The sequence below is a fragment of the Pristiophorus japonicus genome, chromosome 6 (assembly GCF_044704955.1).
Source record: "Pristiophorus japonicus isolate sPriJap1 chromosome 6, sPriJap1.hap1, whole genome shotgun sequence".
Classification (NCBI taxonomy): domain Eukaryota; kingdom Metazoa; phylum Chordata; class Chondrichthyes; family Pristiophoridae; genus Pristiophorus; species Pristiophorus japonicus.
Window position 1 is genome coordinate 248,598,586 of NC_091982.1, and position 22,054 is coordinate 248,620,639.

At 42.6% G+C, this 22,054-nt stretch overlaps 1 protein-coding gene across 2 annotated transcripts in view; it reads left to right on the forward strand.

The window, feature by feature from the left end:
- prkci (protein kinase C, iota) overlaps positions 1 to 22,054 on the forward strand; it is a 162,418-nt gene that overhangs the window by 132,838 nt on the left and 7,526 nt on the right. For both annotated transcript variants that reach the window (XM_070883809.1, XM_070883811.1), the window contains 8 exons: positions 295 to 392; positions 2,625 to 2,711; positions 4,540 to 4,675; positions 5,370 to 5,457; positions 9,853 to 9,978; positions 16,822 to 16,901; positions 18,380 to 18,469; positions 20,366 to 20,481. In XM_070883809.1, coding sequence (XP_070739910.1) covers positions 295 to 392; positions 2,625 to 2,711; positions 4,540 to 4,675; positions 5,370 to 5,457; positions 9,853 to 9,978; positions 16,822 to 16,901; positions 18,380 to 18,469; positions 20,366 to 20,481 — 821 coding nt within the window. The remainder of the gene's footprint in view (positions 1 to 294; positions 393 to 2,624; positions 2,712 to 4,539; positions 4,676 to 5,369; positions 5,458 to 9,852; positions 9,979 to 16,821; positions 16,902 to 18,379; positions 18,470 to 20,365; positions 20,482 to 22,054) is intronic.

Sequence of the window (22,054 nt, forward strand, 5' to 3'; positions counted from 1 at the left end):
TATTTAACTTTTTTTTGCATGTCTCAATTATTTAGATTTGTATATATGATTGAATCCACCTTTTTGTTTGCATTTTTGTAATTTGTGTGAGAGGTTTCTGGCCTGCGTATTAATGTTTCAACACACTGTTTTACCATGCTAAATTAAAATTCTATTAACTTTAGATCCCCTTAATACTATCTCTGTTTTTGGAGGGAGGGATTGTTCTGAAAACTCCTTTATTTAACAAGTTATGTTTAGTTAGGAGTGAAATATGAATTTTTCCTGATCTGGAGTTTGTTTTCGTTTTAACAGGATATCGATTGGGTGCAGACAGAAAAGCACGTGTTTGAGCAGGCATCAAATCACCCCTTCCTTGTCGGACTGCATTCCTGCTTCCAGACCGAGAGCAGGTGGGATAAGATTCCAAAAGCTGTGTCCTGGCTTTGTTGCAGTGTAAATATGTGAAATGAGATTCCAACTAATGTGTGTGTGTTTTGCTCAGACAAGCTGTTGGATTGAGTGATTCTTATGACTCTTTACTGTAGTCTGGATTGGTGTTTTACATAATAGGTTTTAGGGATTTCCTATTTTTGTAGCTAATATCCGCATAAATAAACTTATACTACTAACTTCAGTGACCTTTCCTGGTAACTTATTCCACAACTTTATACCCTTTGAGTGAAATGTTCTGCCAGACTCTCTCAATTCTAACTTCCGAATTATTAACTTGTATCCAGCTGTAATAAAGAAAGACTTGCATTTATACATTTGCTTTCACGACCACCGGACGTCCCCAAAGCGCTTTACAGCCAATGAAGTACTTTTTTGAAGTGTAGTCACTGTTGTAATGTAGGAAACGCGGCAGCCAATTTGCCCACAACAAGCTCCCACAAATGGCAATGTGATGATGACCAGATAATCTGTGGTGTTTGAGGGATAAATATTGGTCAAGATATTGTATTTCAAGATTTCACTGTTGTGAACTGAGTATACTCGTAGTAGGAACTTTATAGTATAATTTAAATAGGGCATACCATCTATGATAGCTTCTATCACCATTATAATGACGAAACTGTTCTCAGAATATATAATCTAGCATGTTTGAAATCCTCGATTTGGGAGAGCCTAATAGCCTAGAATTGTTACCATTAAGCAGTGCTGATCAGGGCAGATTCGAACCACATCCGGGATCCCTTTTAAAAGGGGGATTCTTCAAGTTGCTGCATTGCACAAAAAAGGTAAACGAGAAGAGAGAGCACATTGGACAGAGTGGTTCTATTTTTAAAGAAAGAAGGAAAAGCTACCTCCCTGGACTGAAACGGGGTGCTACTTCTAGATTTTCTTAAACATGTAGCTCTCCTGCTGCTGTAGTGGGTTACTGGTGTGGTGCAGACAAAGGATGAGCCCAGAATTGATGCCTGGATTGCACTGTTAGCTAGGGATGGAGTAGCGATACTACAGTGTGCTCCATCTTCCCTGGAATGGGGAGAGAAAAAATAAAGTTGACCCTATGATCTCCATTGGTGATTGCTACATACTATAATGTGTACAAACAGCGGAAGGAGCGTACGACAAACCAAGCACCCCATCCACCCGTCCCATCAACCACCACCTGCCCCACCTGTGATAGAGTCTGTATATCCCGCATTGGACTCATGCGTCACTTTAAAACTCCTAGTGTGGAAGCAAGTCACCCTCGACTCTGGGGGACTGACGAAGAAGAAGAATGTGTATCTGTGGGGATGTCTGACAATATTGTACTCCGCCGTGATGTGCCCTGCAGTCGATTAGCTCACAAACGCTCGCCATCTGAACCCACATGTAAAATGGCCACTTGCAGGAGATGCCAGAGGTTTGTAGCCACCTGTGGGGTCATTCCTCCGCATGGTTCACTGCTTTGCACAGAGGAGGAAACTGGGTGGATCAAAAAATGTAAATGCAATGTTTTTACAGTTGTGTTGCAGATAATTTCCTTGTGCACCTCCTTTCTTGGCCTTCATTCGCCATGTTGATTATATTCAAGGCTGAGAATGACAGATTTTTGAACTCTAGGGGAAACCTAGGGATATGGGGATAGTGCAGGAAAGTGGAGCCATGATTTTATTGAATGGAGGAGCAGGCTTGAGGCGTCGAATGGTCTATTCCTGCTCCTATTTTATATGTTGTGTTCTATGCGAATGATCTTCTACCGCCTGCTGTGACAGCTGCAGTGGCTAGGAAATAACCCCGAATCCCAATGTTTCTTCCTTAGGTGAATTTAGTTTTTTTATACTAGTTTGATTTGATGGCGATGAATGATTTGAAAAAATCTCGGTGCTAAGTTTCATTGCTGCCTTTACCGTTTCAGTGTATTGAGATGAAGCATTTGCTAATTTGGAGTAAAACATGGCAGAAATGACTTCCCACAGGCTCCGAGCCTTTGGGTGTATGTTTTAATGCGTAGTCTTTCAAAATTCTTTTCAACCCACATTACCTTCCCAGTAAATCCTTAAAAAAGTAATAAAGTAACTTTCCTTCTAATGGTGGAAGGAGTAATTCTAAATAAAAAAATTAAAAATACTTGTGAAGTTGAAGATTTTGTCCATCGAATAATCAAGAAATTGTGGCTGGTTTAATGGTTGATTTCAATTATTTGGTTGCAGGCTGTTTTTTGTCATAGAATATGTGAATGGTGGGGATCTGATGTTTCATATGCAGAGGCAACGAAAGCTTCCGGAAGAACATGCCAGGTGCGTTCGAGGGATTGGGCTGCGATTTCTATCTGTCTCAGAACTACAGTGAAACCTGTAAATTAGGGGCTCCGAAGCAACTTGCATCAGGTGTCCTTTATTTGCAGGTGTCCTTATTTTCAAAATGGTCATTGTATCTGCAATAAACCAGTTGAGCTTAATATTCCGGGATTGGCTGTATCTCCTGCAACGTTCCTTTGGTCCGCCCTCACCTGGCATTGTGCCTAATTCTGGAACCCTGCCAACATTCTGTCTTCTGTTTGTTGGGTTTCCCAGTTCATTGCCATCCCGGGGGTCTTTCTCCATTGAGGGAGGGCTGTCCTGATCTTGGGATGTGTTACGTTGGCAACCTGCACAGCATGAGCAGGCTGCTGACGGCCACGGTGCCTGGGAGATCCCAGCCAAATTGGGCGCGGGATTAATGTCGGGCAGACCCCTGTCCACGATCCTCTCCCTCAGTGTGCTGCAGCTGCTCATGTTTGAAGTGCTGGGAGGTGGGTAGGAGGCTGTTAGCAGCTCCTGATGTACAGGTGGAGTGAGATGTCTAGGGTTGCTAACTCTGATTAGAGGAATCCCTGGAGATTTGATCCCACCTCATCTGATCATGTGATGTCCGATCATGAGACACTTGACCACAGACCCCCATTCTGGACGACGACTCCTCTCCCCATTCCCCAGACTCCTCGCTTCCCATCTCTCCCCGAATCGAACTCCTGAAGCCTCCCAATTGCTGATTTCTGAGACCCGCGCCCCCCCCCGACCCCAGCAATCTCCGTTCCTGAGCTTTACTCCCACCCAACTCCTGTGGTCCTCCCCCAATTGCCGACAACTGAGCTTCCCCCAGTTCCCGAGCTCCATCTGACTCCCAACCCTCAATTGTTCCTGATATCACTGCTCATGCTCCTTGCTTCCCAGAGTTCTGAACAGCCAGTCCCGGCTCCCTGTGGGAGTGATGCCAACGGGCCGGAGGTGGGAAATTACACGGTGGGGCCCGGTGCAGCGGGCACTTGAAGGTGAGGTATAATGGGGAGCTCTTTACCCAGCATCTATAGCAGCAGAGAAACCACTCTCTTCCTGGGACAGAGCCGTGCCAGCTTTTACTCCCAGAGATAGAGACGTTTCTCTGCCACTATGGATATTGGGTAAAGAGATGTCTATTCCACAAAAGCCGTTTCTCTCGCCCGCTGCCTTGCACTGACCTGTGGGTCCTGTGTTTTAAGCTGTAAAATGGACTTGCTGCATTGAAGGTTGTCCATAATTTGTGAGTGTCTGTGGTTTCACGGTGTAGCTTGTAAGTTATTTGAGGCTGTCAATAAGTGTCCATGTTTTGGGGGGGTGTCCATTTTTATGGGTTTCACTGTATTCCATTCTTAAGCTAAATGACTTCAGCAGACTAAACGCAAGAGCCCTAGAGGTTTTTTAATTTGAGAAATCTAGTTGATGGGCCAAGGTCCACGGTGCAGGACACCACCAAAGCTTAAAAGGGTAGGATGGGAGATCGGGTAAATCAAGAAGTGCTGGTTAGCTGATGCCAAGCTTAGGTTGCAAAAACCCAGAGATTGTTGGAGCAAGCGGAGACCAAGGGGTAAGGAGCTCCACTGTTTTGAGGTCCTGGGAAAGAATGGGTTGAACACTGTATTGATTTCAGCACGCTGAGGTTGCAGGGAAGAGGACGACTGTGCAACCACTGCACAGTGTTGTTATACCGATTGGTTAAAGACTGTAGAGGTAGATAAATGAAGCTGACTTCTGTTTCTAGCTAGATGTGTTTTCATTTTGCCCATTTTTTGTTTACAAGAGACTTAAACTTTTCTTTCATGCATGGCAGATTTTACTCTTCAGAGATCAGTTTGGCCTTGAACTACCTTCATGAACATGGGATAATTTACAGAGATTTGAAACTGGACAATGTCTTGCTAGACTCTGAAGGACACATTAAACTGACAGACTATGGAATGTGTAAGGTAAGATATCCCCATCCTGAGAGCACCAGCACAAGGGTCAGCAACCCTTTCCTCTGCACGAGTTTTCATATGAAACAAATAAATCATATAAATAGATGCTGAACAAATCATTTTGAAGTATAAGCAGAGAAGGTGCTAGCTCAGGCTGGTCCAGTGCTTGAGTGATGTACATGTCGAGAGTTTTGTTTTTGAATTTGATGTGAAGCCACTTGACTGCTTTCGGCATGTTCTTCCAGTTCTTTGACGGTTCAGTTTGATGATACACTATTCAGCAGTGGCATGATCCATCTTGGGAAATCAGACAGCAAGAGGACCTTGATCTGGTTTGCCTTGCAGCATTCCTCTGTTCCTCCCCATCCCTTTTATTGTGGAGTAGCATTGGAAGGGATCCTAGAGCAGTTTGTGACCCATATTTTAGCAGAAAAAGAAAGAGAAGAGAAGGTCGCTCGGAACCTGAACAGCCTTTGAAAATGAATTGCATTTTTTAGGATTGGGAATATTTTTCTATGGCATTTTTTTTTAAATGGCAGTGTTTTGAAGAACACCATTAATGAAATCTGTTCTGTATTTCATTCTCATGGATGCATTATCTTCAAAGAATGTGACAGAGATTAGGAAAAACAACACCTTGGCTAACTTTACCAGTGTAAATTATTGAATTATGATTACAATTGATCCCTCGCTGTACTTACAGGAAGGTCTGAGGCCTGGAGACACAACCAGCACTTTCTGTGGTACTCCCAATTACATTGCTCCAGAGATCCTGCGAGGAGAGGATTATGGTAATGTTGCTTGGATACTTTATTCTATTAGGGATCCTAGCAGTTTAAAAATCCATTTGCCATGTTGGAAATTAACTCGTGGATAGAGGAATAGGCTGTTCATGGAATGAAGGGTTGTGTCTGTAGTTGCTCACATAGTTGCCAGCCTCCAGTGTGAAGGGCTGAAGAGCATAGCCAAGAGTCCTGTGCCATTTTCATGTATTTCCCATTGGGCCATTCATAAAGCTGCACTGGGAGCAGGTCATCTTCCCACCTCGTCATTCAGGGAAGCTCTATTGCTTTGGACTGTACAGCTACCTAAGAACTCGTGTTAAGAGTGGAAGCAAGTCTTCCTCGATTCCGAAGGACTGCCTATGATGATGATGATGATGATGCTGATAGCTTTGGCAGATCTTTGAGGAAGGGGAGAATTTTTATTTACACCTTAAAAGAAAAAAAAGTGACCAACAAAAATAGTTAGGAGTGGTCAAGATGACGACTATAATGATCAAACTGATTGTGTATAGCACCTATGGTAACTTCAGTCTTGATTATAATTTGTTTTGACTTTATAAACCATTGTGCACACCCTTGGGTCCTTCAAGACCTTTGTGATATCCCAACAATATTTTGCAACACAGATATCAAAGCATGACATTACAGAGACAATGCTGAGCTTAATTTTCTTCAAGGAAGACTCATGCACTTGATTATAGCCACCCTTTTGATGCAGGTTACCCAGATCATCTTCTCTCAGTTTTATATGTTATCTGCCCACTGTTGTGTTACTCAGTACAGCAAAACTTCTCTGTTTTGCAGGGAATGACACATAGCAGTAAACCAGCAATTTGGTTTCAGCATGACACAATCTCACAAGAGTATTCTGTCAAACCCTCAAAAGCAGTCAGGATATCATCGACCACTATATTTTCATTTATAGCAGAATAATGAAGTATTGCATAGAAATTCGAGCATGGAAACAGACCACTTAGCCCAAGAAATCCATAGTGGTGTTTATCCTTCACATAGCAGTACCCTGTAGTTCTAATCCCATGTTCCCTGCCCTTCCTCTATTCCCATAATTCCTTTATTCCCTTTCTACAGTCACCTAGTAAACCTATTTTTAAATGTTGACATGGTGTACAATGTTGACAAGTAGTTCAGACACCAATGCCTGATTATCAACCTTTTTCTGAAAAGTATTCCATCAGTATGAAGCAATGAGTGAGTTCTAATCCAGAATGCATTGTCTGAAAGGGCGGTGGAAGCAGGTTCAATTGTAACTTTTAAAAGGGAATTGGATAAATGCTTGAAAAGGAAACATTTGCAGGTTTATGGGGAAAGAGCGAGGAGGTGGGACTAATTGGATAGCACTTTCAATGCGCCGGCACATGCATGATGGATCGAGTGTCCTCCTTCTGTGCTGTATGATTCTATGGTATGATGGGTATTGTGGGATGTGCAATTAGCACAATTTTCCAGTGTACTGATACAGGTTGAACGCCTTTGTCCAGAACTCCCTTATCCGGTACCACCCCTCGTCCAGAATTATTTCCGGCCACCGGGTGGTGCATGCACAAAACTCCGACGTGAACAAATTGAAGTCCTTCCTCGCTGCCAACTCCCGCAATCGCTGGCCTGACCCCACGATCCTCTTTCTCCCCCCCCCCCCCCCAATGATCTCTCTGCTGCATTCCCAGTCCCAAGCCAGCCAGCCCCGATATCCCCTCGCTCAGTATCTGTGTACCATCCAATTTAACGTGACCACCCTTTGTCCGTAAAAATCCCTTATCCAGAACAGGCCAGGTCCCGAGGGTTCTGGATAATGGAGATTCAACCTCTAATTAAGTGCATGGAATAGTCTTCTACCAAGGTAGTTTTAATGTTTTGTTTGAATTCCTTGAAAAGAAATTGTGTGCATATGTGATTAAGAACATAATTGAAGGTTCTTCATGTAAATGCATGATCAAACACTCCACGGAAGATTATAACTCCCGGGCTGTTGGGACCATGATCATGCCATCTGAGTAATGTTAGATGAATTTCTGCATAATGTTGGTTGAATTTCCTGGTGCTGAGCTGGATACCGTGTCTGCATTTGCGGATTTGTGTTTCCTGTTAAAAGTTTTCCTTGTGAGTGGCCACCTCTCTGAGGAACATAATCCATTTCAAGCCCATGACACTAAACTACTCCATCAATGGCGCAGGTACAGGTCTTTCATGTTGCGTACTTTATAATGTTCGTTGGTTGGTCGCTCGTCCCTTACACTTTTCATTTTCTTGACGAATTTTTTTATTCAACTGTGTTTATGGCACCCTTGGAATAAATGATTTGTTCGATCCAATACGTGATGCACAAAGTTTGTGTTCACACAAATAGGTCAAGGACACGGAGAGTCATTCCTTTTATATAAATTGTGGAATTAATCTATGATCACTTCGTCATTTAATAAAATCTTAGTTTTTATTGTTCCACTTGGATTTTTTTTTGATTTTTTAAACTTTCTATCTTCATTGGGGTGGAAAGAAAATAAATCTTGTTGACTTGACACTTTTACTGAAAACATCCACAGTTGCACTTCACTGAAATCCTCGTGGCAGTGCTGACAGGAGTTTGATCCAGAGCACCACAGAGCAGGAGACTGAGTGAGTGCTTTCATAGAGAGGATGCTGAACAGCGGCTTCAGTGAGTCACTCAGCCATTCTCCATCTACCTCTTCACAGGCACAACTCAGTTCTTGTAAAGAAATGCAGCCTTCTGCAGGATGGCTGAATCAGCCCTGCCTGGGTTAGTGGACGCTCAGGGATAAACATAAGAAACATAGGAAATAGGAGCAAGAGTAGGCCATTTGGCTCCTCGAGCCTGCTCCACCATTGAATAAGATCATGACTGATCTGATCATGGACTCGGCTCCACTTCCCTGCCTGCTCCCCATAACCCTTTACTCCCTTATCGCTCAAAAATCTGTCTATCACCGCCTTCAATATATTCAATGACCCAGCCTCCACAGCTCTCTGGTGCAGAGAATTCCACAGATTTACAACCCTCAGAAGAAATTTCTCATCTCAGTTTTAAATGGGCGGCCTCTTATTCTGAGATTTAGTTTCCCCTATGAGTGGAAATATCCTCTCTGCATCCAGCTTGTCGAGCCCCCTCATTATCTTATACGTTTCAATAAGATCATCTCTCATTCTTCTGAATTCCAATGTGTATAGGCTCAACCCCCTCATAAGTCAACCCCCTCATCTCCGGAATCAATCTAGTGAACCTTCTTTGAACAGGCTCCAATGCAAGTATATCCTTCCTTAAATACGGAGATCAAAACTGCACGCAGTACTCTAGGTGTGGCCTTACCAATACCCTGTACAGTTGTAGCAGGACTTCCCTGCTTTTATACTCTATTCCCCTTGCAATAAAGGCCAACATTCCATTTGCCTTCCTGATTACTTGCTGTACCTGCATACTAACTTTGTGTTTCATGCACAGGGACCCCGAGGTCCCTCTGTACTGCAGCACTTTGCAATTTTTCTCCACTTAAATAGCAATTTGTTTTTCTATTATTCTGCCAAATTTTTGCCCACTCACTTAGCCTGTCTATATCCCTTTGCAGATTTTTTTGTGTTCTCCTCATAATTTGCTTTCCCACCCATCTTTGTATCATCAGCAAACTTGGCTACATTACACTCAGCTCCTCCATCCAAGTCATTAATATAGATTATAAATAGTTGAGGCCCCAGCACCGATCCCTGCGGCACCCCACGAGTTAACGTTTGCCAACCAGAAAATGACCCATTTATCCCAACTTTCTGTTTTCTGTTAGCCAATCCTCTATCCATGCTAATATATTACCCCCAACCCCGTGAACTTTTATGTTTCTTTTGTGTTTCATGCACAAGGACCCCCAGATCCCTCTATACTGCAGCACTTTGCAATTTTTCTCCATTTAAATTATAATTTGCTTTTCTATTATTTCTGCCAAAGTGGATAACTTCACATTTTCCCACATTATACTCCATCTGCCAAATTTTTGCCCACTCACTTAGATGGATAACAGTAGATGGGAGCTGTTGGATTCCAAGGGTGCATCAACTTGGCATCTCCCTGGTAGTCCTTCTGATCCTCTTAGAAGATTTACAGCAAGCTGAATGGAATTCCCATTGACTCCAGAGGTCCAAAAATCTTCCATATTCAACTTAAAACCAGCTGAAGCTCTGCGCAAGGGGTCCAGCAGCATATGTTCTCTGGAACTGGCATTGGCAGAGAACTGGAAGCATGCTGCCTGTCCAGCCCACACTCAGGAGCAGGGGCATGGTGGGGCGGCCTGGAAACATAAAACATTGATATTTAATAATAAATATGGTTTTGACTTTTTATTTGTATGTGGACTTTTAAACGGTCATCTGTTTAATTTTCAGGTTTCAGTGTGGATTGGTGGGCTCTGGGAGTACTGATGTTCGAAATGATGGCAGGGCGGTCACCCTTTGATATAGTGGGGAGCTCAGATAATCCCGATCAGAACACCGAGGATTACCTCTTCCAAGGTGAAATGTTACATCTTTCCCTTTTTGTTTGTAGTTTTTCATCCCAACTCCGTTTCAGGCCCTTGAGCTGGTGAGGAAGGTGTCGGTTAGCGTGTTGGCACTCACCATCTTAATACCAGGACCTCAAATCTGGCAGAAAGCTTATGGTCTTCAGGGCAGTACTGATACCTGCCCTATATGGCTCAGAGGCGTGGACTATATACAACAGACGCCTCAAAGCGCTGGAGAAGTACCACCAGCGCTGCCTCCGCAAAATCCTGCAAATCTACTGGGAGGATAGACGCACCAATGTCAGTGTTCTCGATCAGGCCAACGTTCCCAGCATCAAAACACTGACTATGCTCTACCAGCTCCGTTGGGCAGGCCACATCGTCCGCATGCCTGACGTGAGACTCCCTAAGCTCTACTCTGAACTCCTACTCGGCAAGTGAGCCCCAGGTGAGCAGAGGAAACGCTTCAAGGACACCCTCAAAGCCTCCCTGATAAAGTACAACATTCACACCTACATCTGGGAATCCCTGGCCCAAGACCAACCAAAGTGGAGGAAGAGCATCCGGGAGCACCCGGATGAGCACCTCAAGTCTCGTCGCATGCAGAAACCAAGCGCAGACAGCGGAAGGAGCGTGCGGCAAACCAGACTCCCCACCCACCCTTTCCTTCAACTACTGAAATTCTCGTATTGGACTGTATTGCCACCTGAGAACTCACTGAGTGGAAGCAAGTCTTCCTTGATTTCAAAGGACTGCCTATGATGATGACTCAACCTGAAGAATGGCCATTCGAGCTAATCGATAGTGATCCTTATCAATGAATATTTCTCGGGAAAAATTTGGAGCAGTGTCGAGTCCAAAATTTGCATGCGTGAGCAATGGTAGTGAAGGTTTGGTCCAGTAGAGGGTGCAGTTTGTAAACAGGATTAAGGCACATTGACCTGGCAAGTGTGAAAGTAGTTTTAAACTGTGCCTCATCAGGGTGTGCTTAATGCTGCCAATGAGGTCAAATCAGAGGAATTCCCCTGCACACAAACAAATGAGAAGGGGGGAAAATACCTTCAATGTTCAGAAACAAGAAGGCCAGTCATCTTGAGAGCTGTAACTTTAAACCACTTAAAGATCTGATGTGCAGCTTGTGTTTCTCGCCATGTGCAGCAACCAGACCCATGGTGAATTTTAAGAAACTCGGGTTTGATTTTTTTTGAAACGTAGAAAATCAATATTGTGTTGAACATTTCAAAGCAATGGTTAACGGGAACAAAGCAAAATGGGAGGTTGGCGCACCGCACAAAATGTGTAGTGCTTGGGAAGTGTTTTGGAACGTAGGAAGGTGAGGAGCAGGGCTGACGATGGCAAAATCTATCATCAGTAGCTCCCGAAGAAGCTTCACCCTGACTTTGGTGCCCCACAGACATGAGGGCCTCAAGGTGGTAACACGGTGTCAGCCGTGGCTCAGTGGGTAGCGCACTCGCCTTTGTGTCAGACGCTGGCGGGTTCAAGTCCCACTCCAGACTTCCGCACACAGTCTAGGCTGACCTTCCGTGAAGTACTGAGTGAGGTGCCATGTTTCAGGTGAGATGTTAAACCCTCTTATTTGGACGTAAAACATTCCATGGAACTATTCGAAGAAGAGCACGGCATGTTCTCCCCAGTGCCGTGGCCAACATTTATCCCTCGAACAACATCGCTAAAACACATGATCGCATGGGTGTTTGTGGGATCTTGCTGTGCATAGATTGACTGCCATATTTCCTACATTACAACAGTGACTACACATCAAATGTACATTGGCTGTAATGCGCTTTGGGGTGTCCTGAGGTCATGAAAGGCGCTATAGAAATGCAGTCCTTTGTTATGGTGAAGAAACAAAGTTTAAATATCTGCATATCAGTTTTGCCTTACACCCTCTGCCTTGATTTTATTTTACTGTATTTTTGTGGGCTATGCTGACAGCTAAGCCTGTTCCTGCTCTCGCCAGCATCCATGTTCACCTTGCAGCATGAACGATTGGAAAGTGCCCAGGAGCAGGATTCCTGGTGCTTTTCTTATCTGCATTCTGGCAATTTCACTGCTTCAACCACCTGTTCATTTCTCTGCAGCTTGCCCACATTTTTCTGGCAACTTTAGGTTCAATCAGCAACTCTTAGTTCAGTATTGCACGTGTAACCTTGCATACAATGATTCCGATTTTGTGCTCTCGATTGCCTGTGTGATTTTGATTGGGTCTCTTATTTCTTGAAAAAAGAAGGCTGTGGGGTGACCTAATAGAGATCTTTAAAATTATGAAAGGATTTGATAGTGGATACAGAGAGCGTGTTTCCACTTGTGGGGAAGAACATAACTAGAGGCGATCAGTATAAGATAGTCACCAAGAAATCAAATAGGAAATTCAGAAGAAACCTCTTTACCCAGAGAATAATGAGAATGTGGAACTTGCTACCACAGAGAGTGGTTGAAGCGAATAGTATAGATGCACTTGAGGGGAGGCTGGACAATTATATGAGGGAGAAGGGACTAGAGGGTTACGCTGATAGATTTAGATAGGGAAAGACGGAGGAGGCTCGAGTGGAGCATAAATGCTGGTTGGGCCCAATGGCCTGTTTCTGTATATCCTATGATTTGATCCCGTGGGTTATTTCCCTTTACTTACCAGGCGCGAGAATAAGGACCTTGAAACAACCTTTTAATGATTCACTTTTCCCCATTGTCACGGCCTTGTTTTATACAAAAGTCACCATCTGCATTTGTGAGAAGGAAGGAATTGAGCAGTGCACCTGTGTTGCCTTAGCAACGTAACTCCAACCTGTTCCCCTGTGGTGTTGCTGATACACTGAGGCATATCTAACTAGAAAGACTGGCTGGGGCTATGTCTCTTTTGAAACTTAGACTGCACAAAATGGTGACAGATTACCTTTAACTTTAAACCTATGTTAAAGAATGTTGTTAATTGAATTTGGGCTTATGTTGCCTTGTGTAACTTTAAAAAAAAACTTGTGCCAATGGTGTTAGTTATTTTTAATTCTCCTTTTATTCGATATGTTGCTGACCTAATGTTACCCCTTATCAGATTGCTCCATCGTCCAACTTTCTTCCCAGAGCCAAATCTGCTCTTTACCGAGCACTTCTCTTTTTACTACCCCAAATCTATGGACCAAAAATTGCGGGCGGATGCCTCCGACCGAAAAACTTTCTACAGAAGTACCTGGTGATCCCAGAGGAATGAACACTTCGGCTCCAAGGCCTAGATGTGCAGCCTAGCGCAGAGGCCCACGTATCCCAGGAGCGTACGGGCATCCTGGGATCACGTGGGCCTGGACCACCAATGAACATGGAGTATTCTCATTGATACAGTGATGCTCTAGTCAGTTCTGTTTATACGGAGCTGCCATTGCTATGAGTGGGGACACCTCCAAAAACACAAACACAGTATATAAATAAAAAAGACACCTCACATATTTAAAATTAATTGAATTGAATTTTAAGTTTCAGGAAAAAATTTATTTTTTGGAAAATGTTTTAATAGGGCTAAAAATAAACTTGCCTTAATGGACAGGGTTTTTAATATAAAAATTTGTGATAATATTAAATTTTTCTATCTTTAAAATCTTTTTAATAGTCCAAATCTCCGTCCGCGAATGCCCTTCTCCCGGGGATGCGTTGGATGGTTGACAGATCTGAAGCGTCAGGTTTAGGCGCATACACAGTGCACGATTAAACCTGGAACTTGCAGGGCCTCTTCGGGCGGGTGTGCACATCGTACACACACGGAGCGGCTGCAATTTAAGGCCCTATATCTTTTGGCTCAATGAGCAACAAAATCTCTTCTTGATTGCTTCAACTGCAACAATAATTAAGAGGGGGAAGATAGATTATGAAAGTAAACTAGCACGAAATATAAAAACAGATAGTAAGAGTTTCTACAGGTACATAAAAAGGAAGAGTGGATAAAGTAAATGTTGGTCCCCTGGAGGATGAGAATGGGAAATTAATAATGGGGAACAGGGAAATGACAGTGACTTTGAACAAATATTTTGTATCTGCCTTCACGGTAGAAGACACTAAAAACATCCCAGTAGTGTATAATCAAGGGGCTATCGGGAGGGAGGAACTCAAAAACAATCACTATCACTAAAGTAGTAGTACTCGGTAAAATAATGGGACTAAAGGCAGACAAGTGTCCTGGACCTGATGGCTTACATCCTAGGGTTTTAATAGAAGTGGTGCAGAGATAGTGGATGCATTGGTTGTAATCTACCAAAATTCCCTGGATTCTGGGGAGGTCCCAGCGGATTGGAAAACCACAAATATAACACCCCTATTTTAAAAAAGGAGGCAGACAGAAAGCAGGAAATTATAGACCAGTTATGCAAACATTTGTCATTGGTAAAATGCTGGAGTCCATTATTAAGGAAGCAGTAGTAGGACATTTATAAAAGCATAATTCAGTCAAGCAGAGTCGGCATGGTTTTATGAAAGGGAAATCATGTTTGACAAATTTGAGGATGTAACGAGCAGGGTGGATAAGGGGAAACCAGTGGATGTGGTGTATTTGGATTTCCAGAAGGCATTCGCTAAGGTGCCACATAAAAGGCTAGTGCACAAGATAAAAGTTCACGGGGTTGGGGGTAATATATTTGCATGGATAGAGGATTGGCTAACAGAAAACAGAGAGTTGGGATAAATGGGTCATTTTCTGGTTGGCAAACGTTAACTAGTGGGGTGCCGCAGGGATCGGTGCTGGGGCCTCAACTATTTATAATCTATATTAATTACTTGGATGAAGGAGCTGAGTGTAATGTAGCCAAGTTTGCTGATGTTACAAAGATGGATGGGAAAGCAAATTATGAGGAGGACAGAAAAAAATCTGCAAAGGGAGATAGATAGGCTAAGTGAGTGGGCAAAAATTTGGCAGAATAATAGAAAAACAAATTGCTATTTAAGTGGAGAAAAATTGCAAAGTGCTGCAGTACAGAGGGACCTGGGGGTCCTTGTGCATGAAACACAAAGTTAGTATGCAGGTACAGCAAGTAATCAGGAAGGCAAATGGAATGTTGACTTTTATTGCAAGGGGGATGGAGTATAAAAGCAGAGAAGTCTTGCTACAACTGTACAGAGTATTGGTGAGGCCACACCTGGAGTACTGAGTTCAGTTTTTGTCTCTGTATTTAAGGAAGGATATACTTGCATTGAAGGCAGTTCAGAAAAGGTTCACTAGGTTGATTCCGGAGATGAGGGGTTTGACTTATGAAGATAGGTTGAGTAGGTTGGGCCTGTACTCATTGGAGTTTAGAAGGATGAGAGGTGATCTTATTGAAACATATAAGATAATGAGGGCGCTCGACAAGGTGGTTGCAGAGAGGATATTTCCACTCGGGAAACTAAAACTAGGGGACATAGTCTCAGAATAAGGGGCTGCCCATTTAAAACTGAGATGAGGAGGAATTTTTTCTCTGAGGGTTGTAAATCTGTGGAATTCTCGGCCCCAGAGCTGGGTCATTGAATATATTTAAAGCGGAGATAGACAGATTTTTGAGTGATAAGGGAATAAAGGGTTATGGGGAGCGGGCAGGGAAGTGGAGCTGAGTCCATGATCAGATCAGCCATGATCTTATTAAATGGCGGAGCAGGCTCGAGGGGCCAAATGGCGTACTGTTGCTCCTATTTCTTATGTTCTTATAACTGAGTGTTGACTGTGCTGTATAATTGCTATTTAGCAGCTTTCAAGCTGGGAGTTTTTGAAATAATAAGACTAAGGAAGATGTAATTGTTTATACTGGAGAAATAAGGTCTCTGGTAAACCTTATATGAGTTTTCAAGATTCTAAGAGGTATAAATTAGCTGAACTCTGAAATTGTTTGACATCATAAGCTCTCTACCCAGGGACACATGCTTAAAGTCAGCACAGCTAAGTGAAGAGATAGCCTTTAGAATGGACTACTTCACTTAGAAGTTGGTGAACTCGTCTGCTGCCAAGAGACAAGGTAGAGGTGGGTATTAGAAAATTCAGGAGTAAGCTAGATTTTTTATTTGACAAAAGAAACAATTGAAGAACGGAAGAGATGAGAGTGTAATGTAGTAAATTTAGAACCTCCCAAGTGGACTACAGTGGTCTTTTCTGGTTCTGAAGTTATTTTGTTTAATACTTTGAAAGTCTTGGGAAATCCTGATCCTCAGTGACTGATCCTTCGTTTAGTCAGAACAGACTTGCATACTTGAAATAAGCATTGATCAAATGCACCATTCTCTTTTCATATTCTTTATGGTCCTGATTCAGAATTAACTTTCTTATTGGACATTAACTGCGATGGTGCATAAGATGGATTGAGTAGACTAGACCTATATTCTCTAGTTTAGAAGAATGAGAGGTAATCTCATTGAAACATACAAAATTCTTACAGGGCTTGCTTGACAGGGTAGATGCAGGGACGATGTTTACCCTGGCTGGGGAGCCTAGAACCACGGTCACAGTCTCAGAATAAGAGATAGGCCATTTAAGACTGACGTGAGGAGAAACATCTTCACTCAGAGGATTGTGAATCTTTGGTTGTGGAGGCTCAGTTGTTGAGTATATTCAAGACAGAGATCGATAGATTTTTGAATATTAAGGGAATCAAGGGATATGGGGATAGTGCAGGAAAGTGGAGTTGAGTTCGAAGATCAGCCATGATCTTATTGAATGACGGAGCAGGCTCGAGGGGTCGAATAGCCTACTCCTGCTCCTATTTCTAATAAGCTGGAGTGTGTACAGTCAGGATGACGTGTTGATTAGCAGTGTAAAGTTTTTAAATATTGGAATAGTATTGGTGCTGGGCACACTGCTAATTCAAACTTTTATTTTTGTGCATTTCAGTCATTTTGGAAAAACAAATCCGTATTCCACGCTCCCTCTCTGTCAAAGCTGCAAGCGTATTGAAAGGATTTCTCAATAAGGTATGGGTTGTACTAGTTTAATTGCCTGTATTTTGTAGTTTGATTTTTATTTTAGAAATGCAAAAAGATTCTAGAATGCCAGTATAATCTTTTTATTGTTGGTTTTGCACATTGAACTTCAAGTCACAATCTTTTTCTAACTAATAAAAGAAAAAAAGTTTTTGTCAACTTGCACAGAATGTATAAAACTGAATATATTTCCAACCGTTTGAAATGCATCTTCACTGTTCTTGGGCAATGGGGGCTGATGGTGTCATCTACTTGTCAGCAACCCCTTCCATTGTGTGTGACAGATCCTTCAACCATCTTGGCCCTATCTTGTGGAACTCCCTTCCTAAACACTCTGCCTTGTTAACTCTCCCTACATTTCAAAGCCGATCTCTTCAACTTGTGTTGGTTGTTGACCCGAACTCTCCTATTACTGTTTTTGGTCCATCACTCTTCTGCAAAACCCTTTGGGACATTTACTATAGTAAAGACAGTATACAAATTCACATTGATGTCCCCTTGCCTATTTATTAAAAAAAATGTTACGTCTTGTTTCTGCCTTCTGAACTTGAAGCTTCTTTGAAACCCATGGGTGCAGCAGTAGTTCTGGGAAAATCTGAGGATTATATTGCCTATTATAGTTCAGGCATGAAAATGCAATTCTGAAATCCCCTGATTTTTAGGTTGCGCATTCCAGGATTGCATATTAACATTGTTGGAATCCCAGAATTGCAAACCTTAGTAAGCTTTGACTGATTAGATTTAAACTGTACTGTCTCCATTCATTGAATTTCAAGATTCTGGGCCAGGCTGCTAGTGCTGTTATCATAGCCAGCACATCTTAAGGGACGCCGAAAACTGGCATGTCAGCCCCACTCTACAGTAATGCGTCTGTAATAGTGAGGCAGCACTGGCAAGGTTGGCTGTGACAAATATTCTTCAAATACAAATGCTACGAGACTGAGTGGTATAGCGTTAGACACTCATCTTTCACCTGGAGTCTGGGTTCAAATTTAGGTGAGATTCATGGTGAGAGAGACTTTTCTGTCTGTAAGTGGCCTACAAGACATGAGTGTGGCAGTCTCAGCCCAGTCTCTCACGGACTTGGGCACACATCACAATTCTAATTCAGTACTCATTGACACTAAGTTGTTAATCTTATTCTGAAGGGAATAGAATGGCTGATTTGGAAAATGGGAAGATGTTCCGCTGGTGCAGTATGGGGTAGGTTTCTAAAGGTGGGCTGTGGCACATTGCTGGGGCAGATTAGAAGTAGCTTTGGTTTGCACTTATTGGTTTCACCTGACTTGGGAGTGCTCAATGTCAGCACTTGATGCCAGGAATGGTAAATGTTCTAATCCCCAGCACCAACATCCCTCTCTTTTAGCGACATCAAACTCGCACTTGGAAAAAATAAAATCTAAATGCTGACTGGGGGAAGACTACCGTTGCTCTTCAGTATTGTCTTACAATTTAGGCTTTTGTTCCAGGATCCAGCAGAACGGCTTGGATGCCACCCACAGACGGGATTCGCTGATATTCAGGGTAATCCTTTCTTCCGCAACGTAGATTGGGACTTGGTGAGTTTGGAGTGCATCACGATTCATCTTCAAGTGATGACTGCAGCATTAAATGCATGATAGCACAACCAAATGAATACTATTTCTCGTGGCTCTTATGCTTTTTTGTATTTTTAAAAAAATGTCTTTAGAGTTTTATATATAGTGTATATTGCATGTTGTGATCGTGTATCTGCTCATTAGAGGGTAAAGTTCCAGAGACCGCAATATGGATAAAGTTAATACTCGCCTGGAAGTTTGAGGGTTAATTAAGAACAGTCTTCGTGAATGTGTAAAAGGCAATTCGTGTCTGACACATTTAACCAAGTTCTTTGAGGAAATAACTATGTATTGCTGGAGGAAATGCAGTGGATGTTCTGGATGACTTTTCAACAGGCATTTGATAAGGTGCCAGATAGGAGGCTCGCTGGTGAAATGGAGGCCCACAATATTAAAGGGAATGCGGCAGCTGGGATAGGAAGTTGGTTAAAGGACAATGTTATGATTTAGACTGTTTGCCTGCCACAGGTATCTACTTGTTTTCAGTAGTGTGAGTCGCTCCCTCAAGGGGTCTGGTTGTCTGCCTTTTTTAATGGAAGTTGGCCTGTATTGCTTGAGCAGTAGTGAGAGCCGAGAGTGTTAACAATGGAACCCCCTTGTGATCGAGACTGGATCTCTGTCTTAACCACCTGTACTCCTTCAATCACTCCGAAGGCGCAGGCCGAGTTAACACTCGGCGAGTGACCAATTGGCATGGTTCGTAAGCTGCTTCATTCCATGGTAGACAAAATATATGGGCATGAGGGGCTTCAATTATGAACAGAGACTGGAGAATCTGTAGCTCTCTTCATTAGAACAAACAAGGTTAAGAGGAGATCTAATAAAGGTTCAAAATGATGAGAGGTTGTCGTAAGATAAAATGGCGGGGGGGGACTATTTTGGGGGAGTGGTTAAGATTTAGGTCATGGAAAACCCCACCAGAAACGGTGGTTAAAGCAAAATTCATAGCTTTTAAAATAAATAATTTGGAAAGGAAAGATTTTATGTGGGAGTAAATAGCTGGCTCTCAGAGAGCCAGCACAGGACAACGGATCTTCTGTGCTGTACAGTTCTATGATTCTTTCCTCCTTTCCTATGCCCACTTTCTCCTTTTTTTTTCTCATCTTATGAAGGTGATGGCTCAGTCTTGAGGTATTGGTTCGATAGACATGGCAGCTCTCTGTTACACGTCCCGAATGGCCATTTGTTACAAAACTGTTACTAAAGGATTATGATCAACTTTAACATTAATTTTTATTCTATGTAACTCTGCTTAAACACTGAAAGCTGCCCGCATCAATAGAATGAATTAAGAGGAGTCACTCCAAAGGTGTGAAGGAACTGCGTTAACAATCCAGGTTCAAACTCGAGAACCATGGGTCAATTACTGTATCTTGCCTGATGATTCCACGCTGCCAGATAAAATGTTCCCTGACAGTTGGTACTACCAATGACAGTGATGTTGCTAAGAAATTAAACATTTTTCCATTTTGGCATACCAAATCTCTGTTACGCATTTCCCAGTAGGTACAGCACAATTTATTATAGAGTTAAGTTCCCACTGCTCTGCTGCAAAGATGCACTTTAAACTGAATCTCCGAAGAGTCCTCTTTAATTCATCGATATGACAATTTCAGTTCTCACACTACTGTTCTTATTTCCTTTCTGAAGTTGTTAATTGTTGACAATTAATTTCAAATAAAGGGCAGTTTTGTGCCGAGGATTTGCATCTATTACAAGCTGCACTGGTGTTAACCACAGTCATTCCATATCGAAGTCCTGCTGCTGCCAGAGTGAGCAAGGCTGCATAATTTATCAAGAAGAAAACTTAATTCAAGTGAAAATTAAATGTTTTAACTTTGATTATTGACAATCTAGATGGAACAGAGGCAGATCATCCCACCCTTCAAGCCACACATTTCTGGTGAATATGGACTCGACAACTTTGACTCCCAGTTCACTAATGAACCCGTCCAGCTCACTCCAGATGACGAGTAAGTAGCAAGAACATAAGAAATGGGAGCACGAGTAGGCCATACGGCCCCTCGAGCCTGTTCCGCCATTTAATATGATCATGCACCCGGGTCCACGTCACTGCTCGCTTCCCTTAACCCTTTAATCCCTTATCGGTTAAGAAACTGTCTATCTCTGTCTTAAATTTATTTAATGTCCCGGCTTCCACAACTCTCTGAGGCAGCGAATTCCACAGATTTACAACTCTGAGAAGAAATTCCTCCTCATCTCAGTTTTAAATGGGCGGCTCCTTATTCTAAGATTATGCCCCCTAGTTCTCGTCTCTCCTATCAGTGGAAACATCCTCTCTGCATCCACCTTGCAAAGCCCCCTCATAATCTTATACGTTTTGATAAGATCGCCTCTCATTCTTCTGAATTCCAATGAATAGAGGCTCAACCTGCTCAACCTTTCCTCATAAGTCAACTCCCTCATCTCCGGAATCAACCGAGTGAACCTTCTCTGAACTGCCTTCGAAGCAAGTATATCCTTTCATAAATATGGAAACAAAAACTGTATGCAGTATTCTAGGTGTGGCTTCACCAATACCCTATACAACTGTAGCAAGACTTCCTTGCTTTTATACTCCATCCCCTTTGCAATAAAGGCCAAGATTCCATTGGCCTTCCTGATCACTTGCTGTACCTGCATACTAACTTTTTGTGTTATATGCACAAGTACCCCCTGGTCCCTCTGTACTGCAGCACTTTGCAATCTTTCTCCATTTAAATAATAACTTGCTCTTTGATTTTTTTTTTCTGCCAAAGTGCATGACCTCACACTTTCCAATATTATACTCTGCCAAATTTTTGCCCACTCACTGTCTATGTCCTTTTGCCGATTTTTTTTTTTTGTGTCCTCAAACATTGCTTTTCCTCCCATCTTTGTTTCTTCAGCAAACTTGGCCATGTTACACTCGGTTCTTTCTTCCAAGTCGTTAATATAGATTGTAACTAGTTGGCACTGATCCCTGCAGCACCCCACTAGTTACTGATTGCCAACCTGAGAATGAACCATTTATCCCGACTCTGTTTTCTGTTAGTTAGCCAATCCTCTATCCATTCTAATAAATTACCCCTAACCACGTGAACTTTTATCTTGTGCAGTAACCTTTTAGGTTGCACCTTGTCAAATGCCTTCTGGAAGTCCAAATACACCACATCCACTGGTTCCCCTTGATCCACCCTATTTGTTACATCCTCAAAGAATTCCAGCAAATTTGTCAAACATGACTTCCCCTTTGAAAATCCATGCTGACTGCCTGACCGAATTATGCTTTTCCAAATGTCCTGCTATTGCTCCTTTACTAATGGACTCCAACATTTTCCCAACCACAGATTAGGCTAACTGGTCTATAGTTTCCAGCTTTTTGTCTGCCTCCTTTTTTAAATAGGGGAGTTTCATTTGCAGTTTTCCAATCTGCTGGGACCTCCCCAGAATCCTAGGAATTTTGGTAAATTACAACCAATAGTTGTTCATCTGGAATCGGCGAGAGATCAATTCAATTTTGCTTACCACCCCTAAGTTATAAACATTGTAGACAGCTACAGTTAT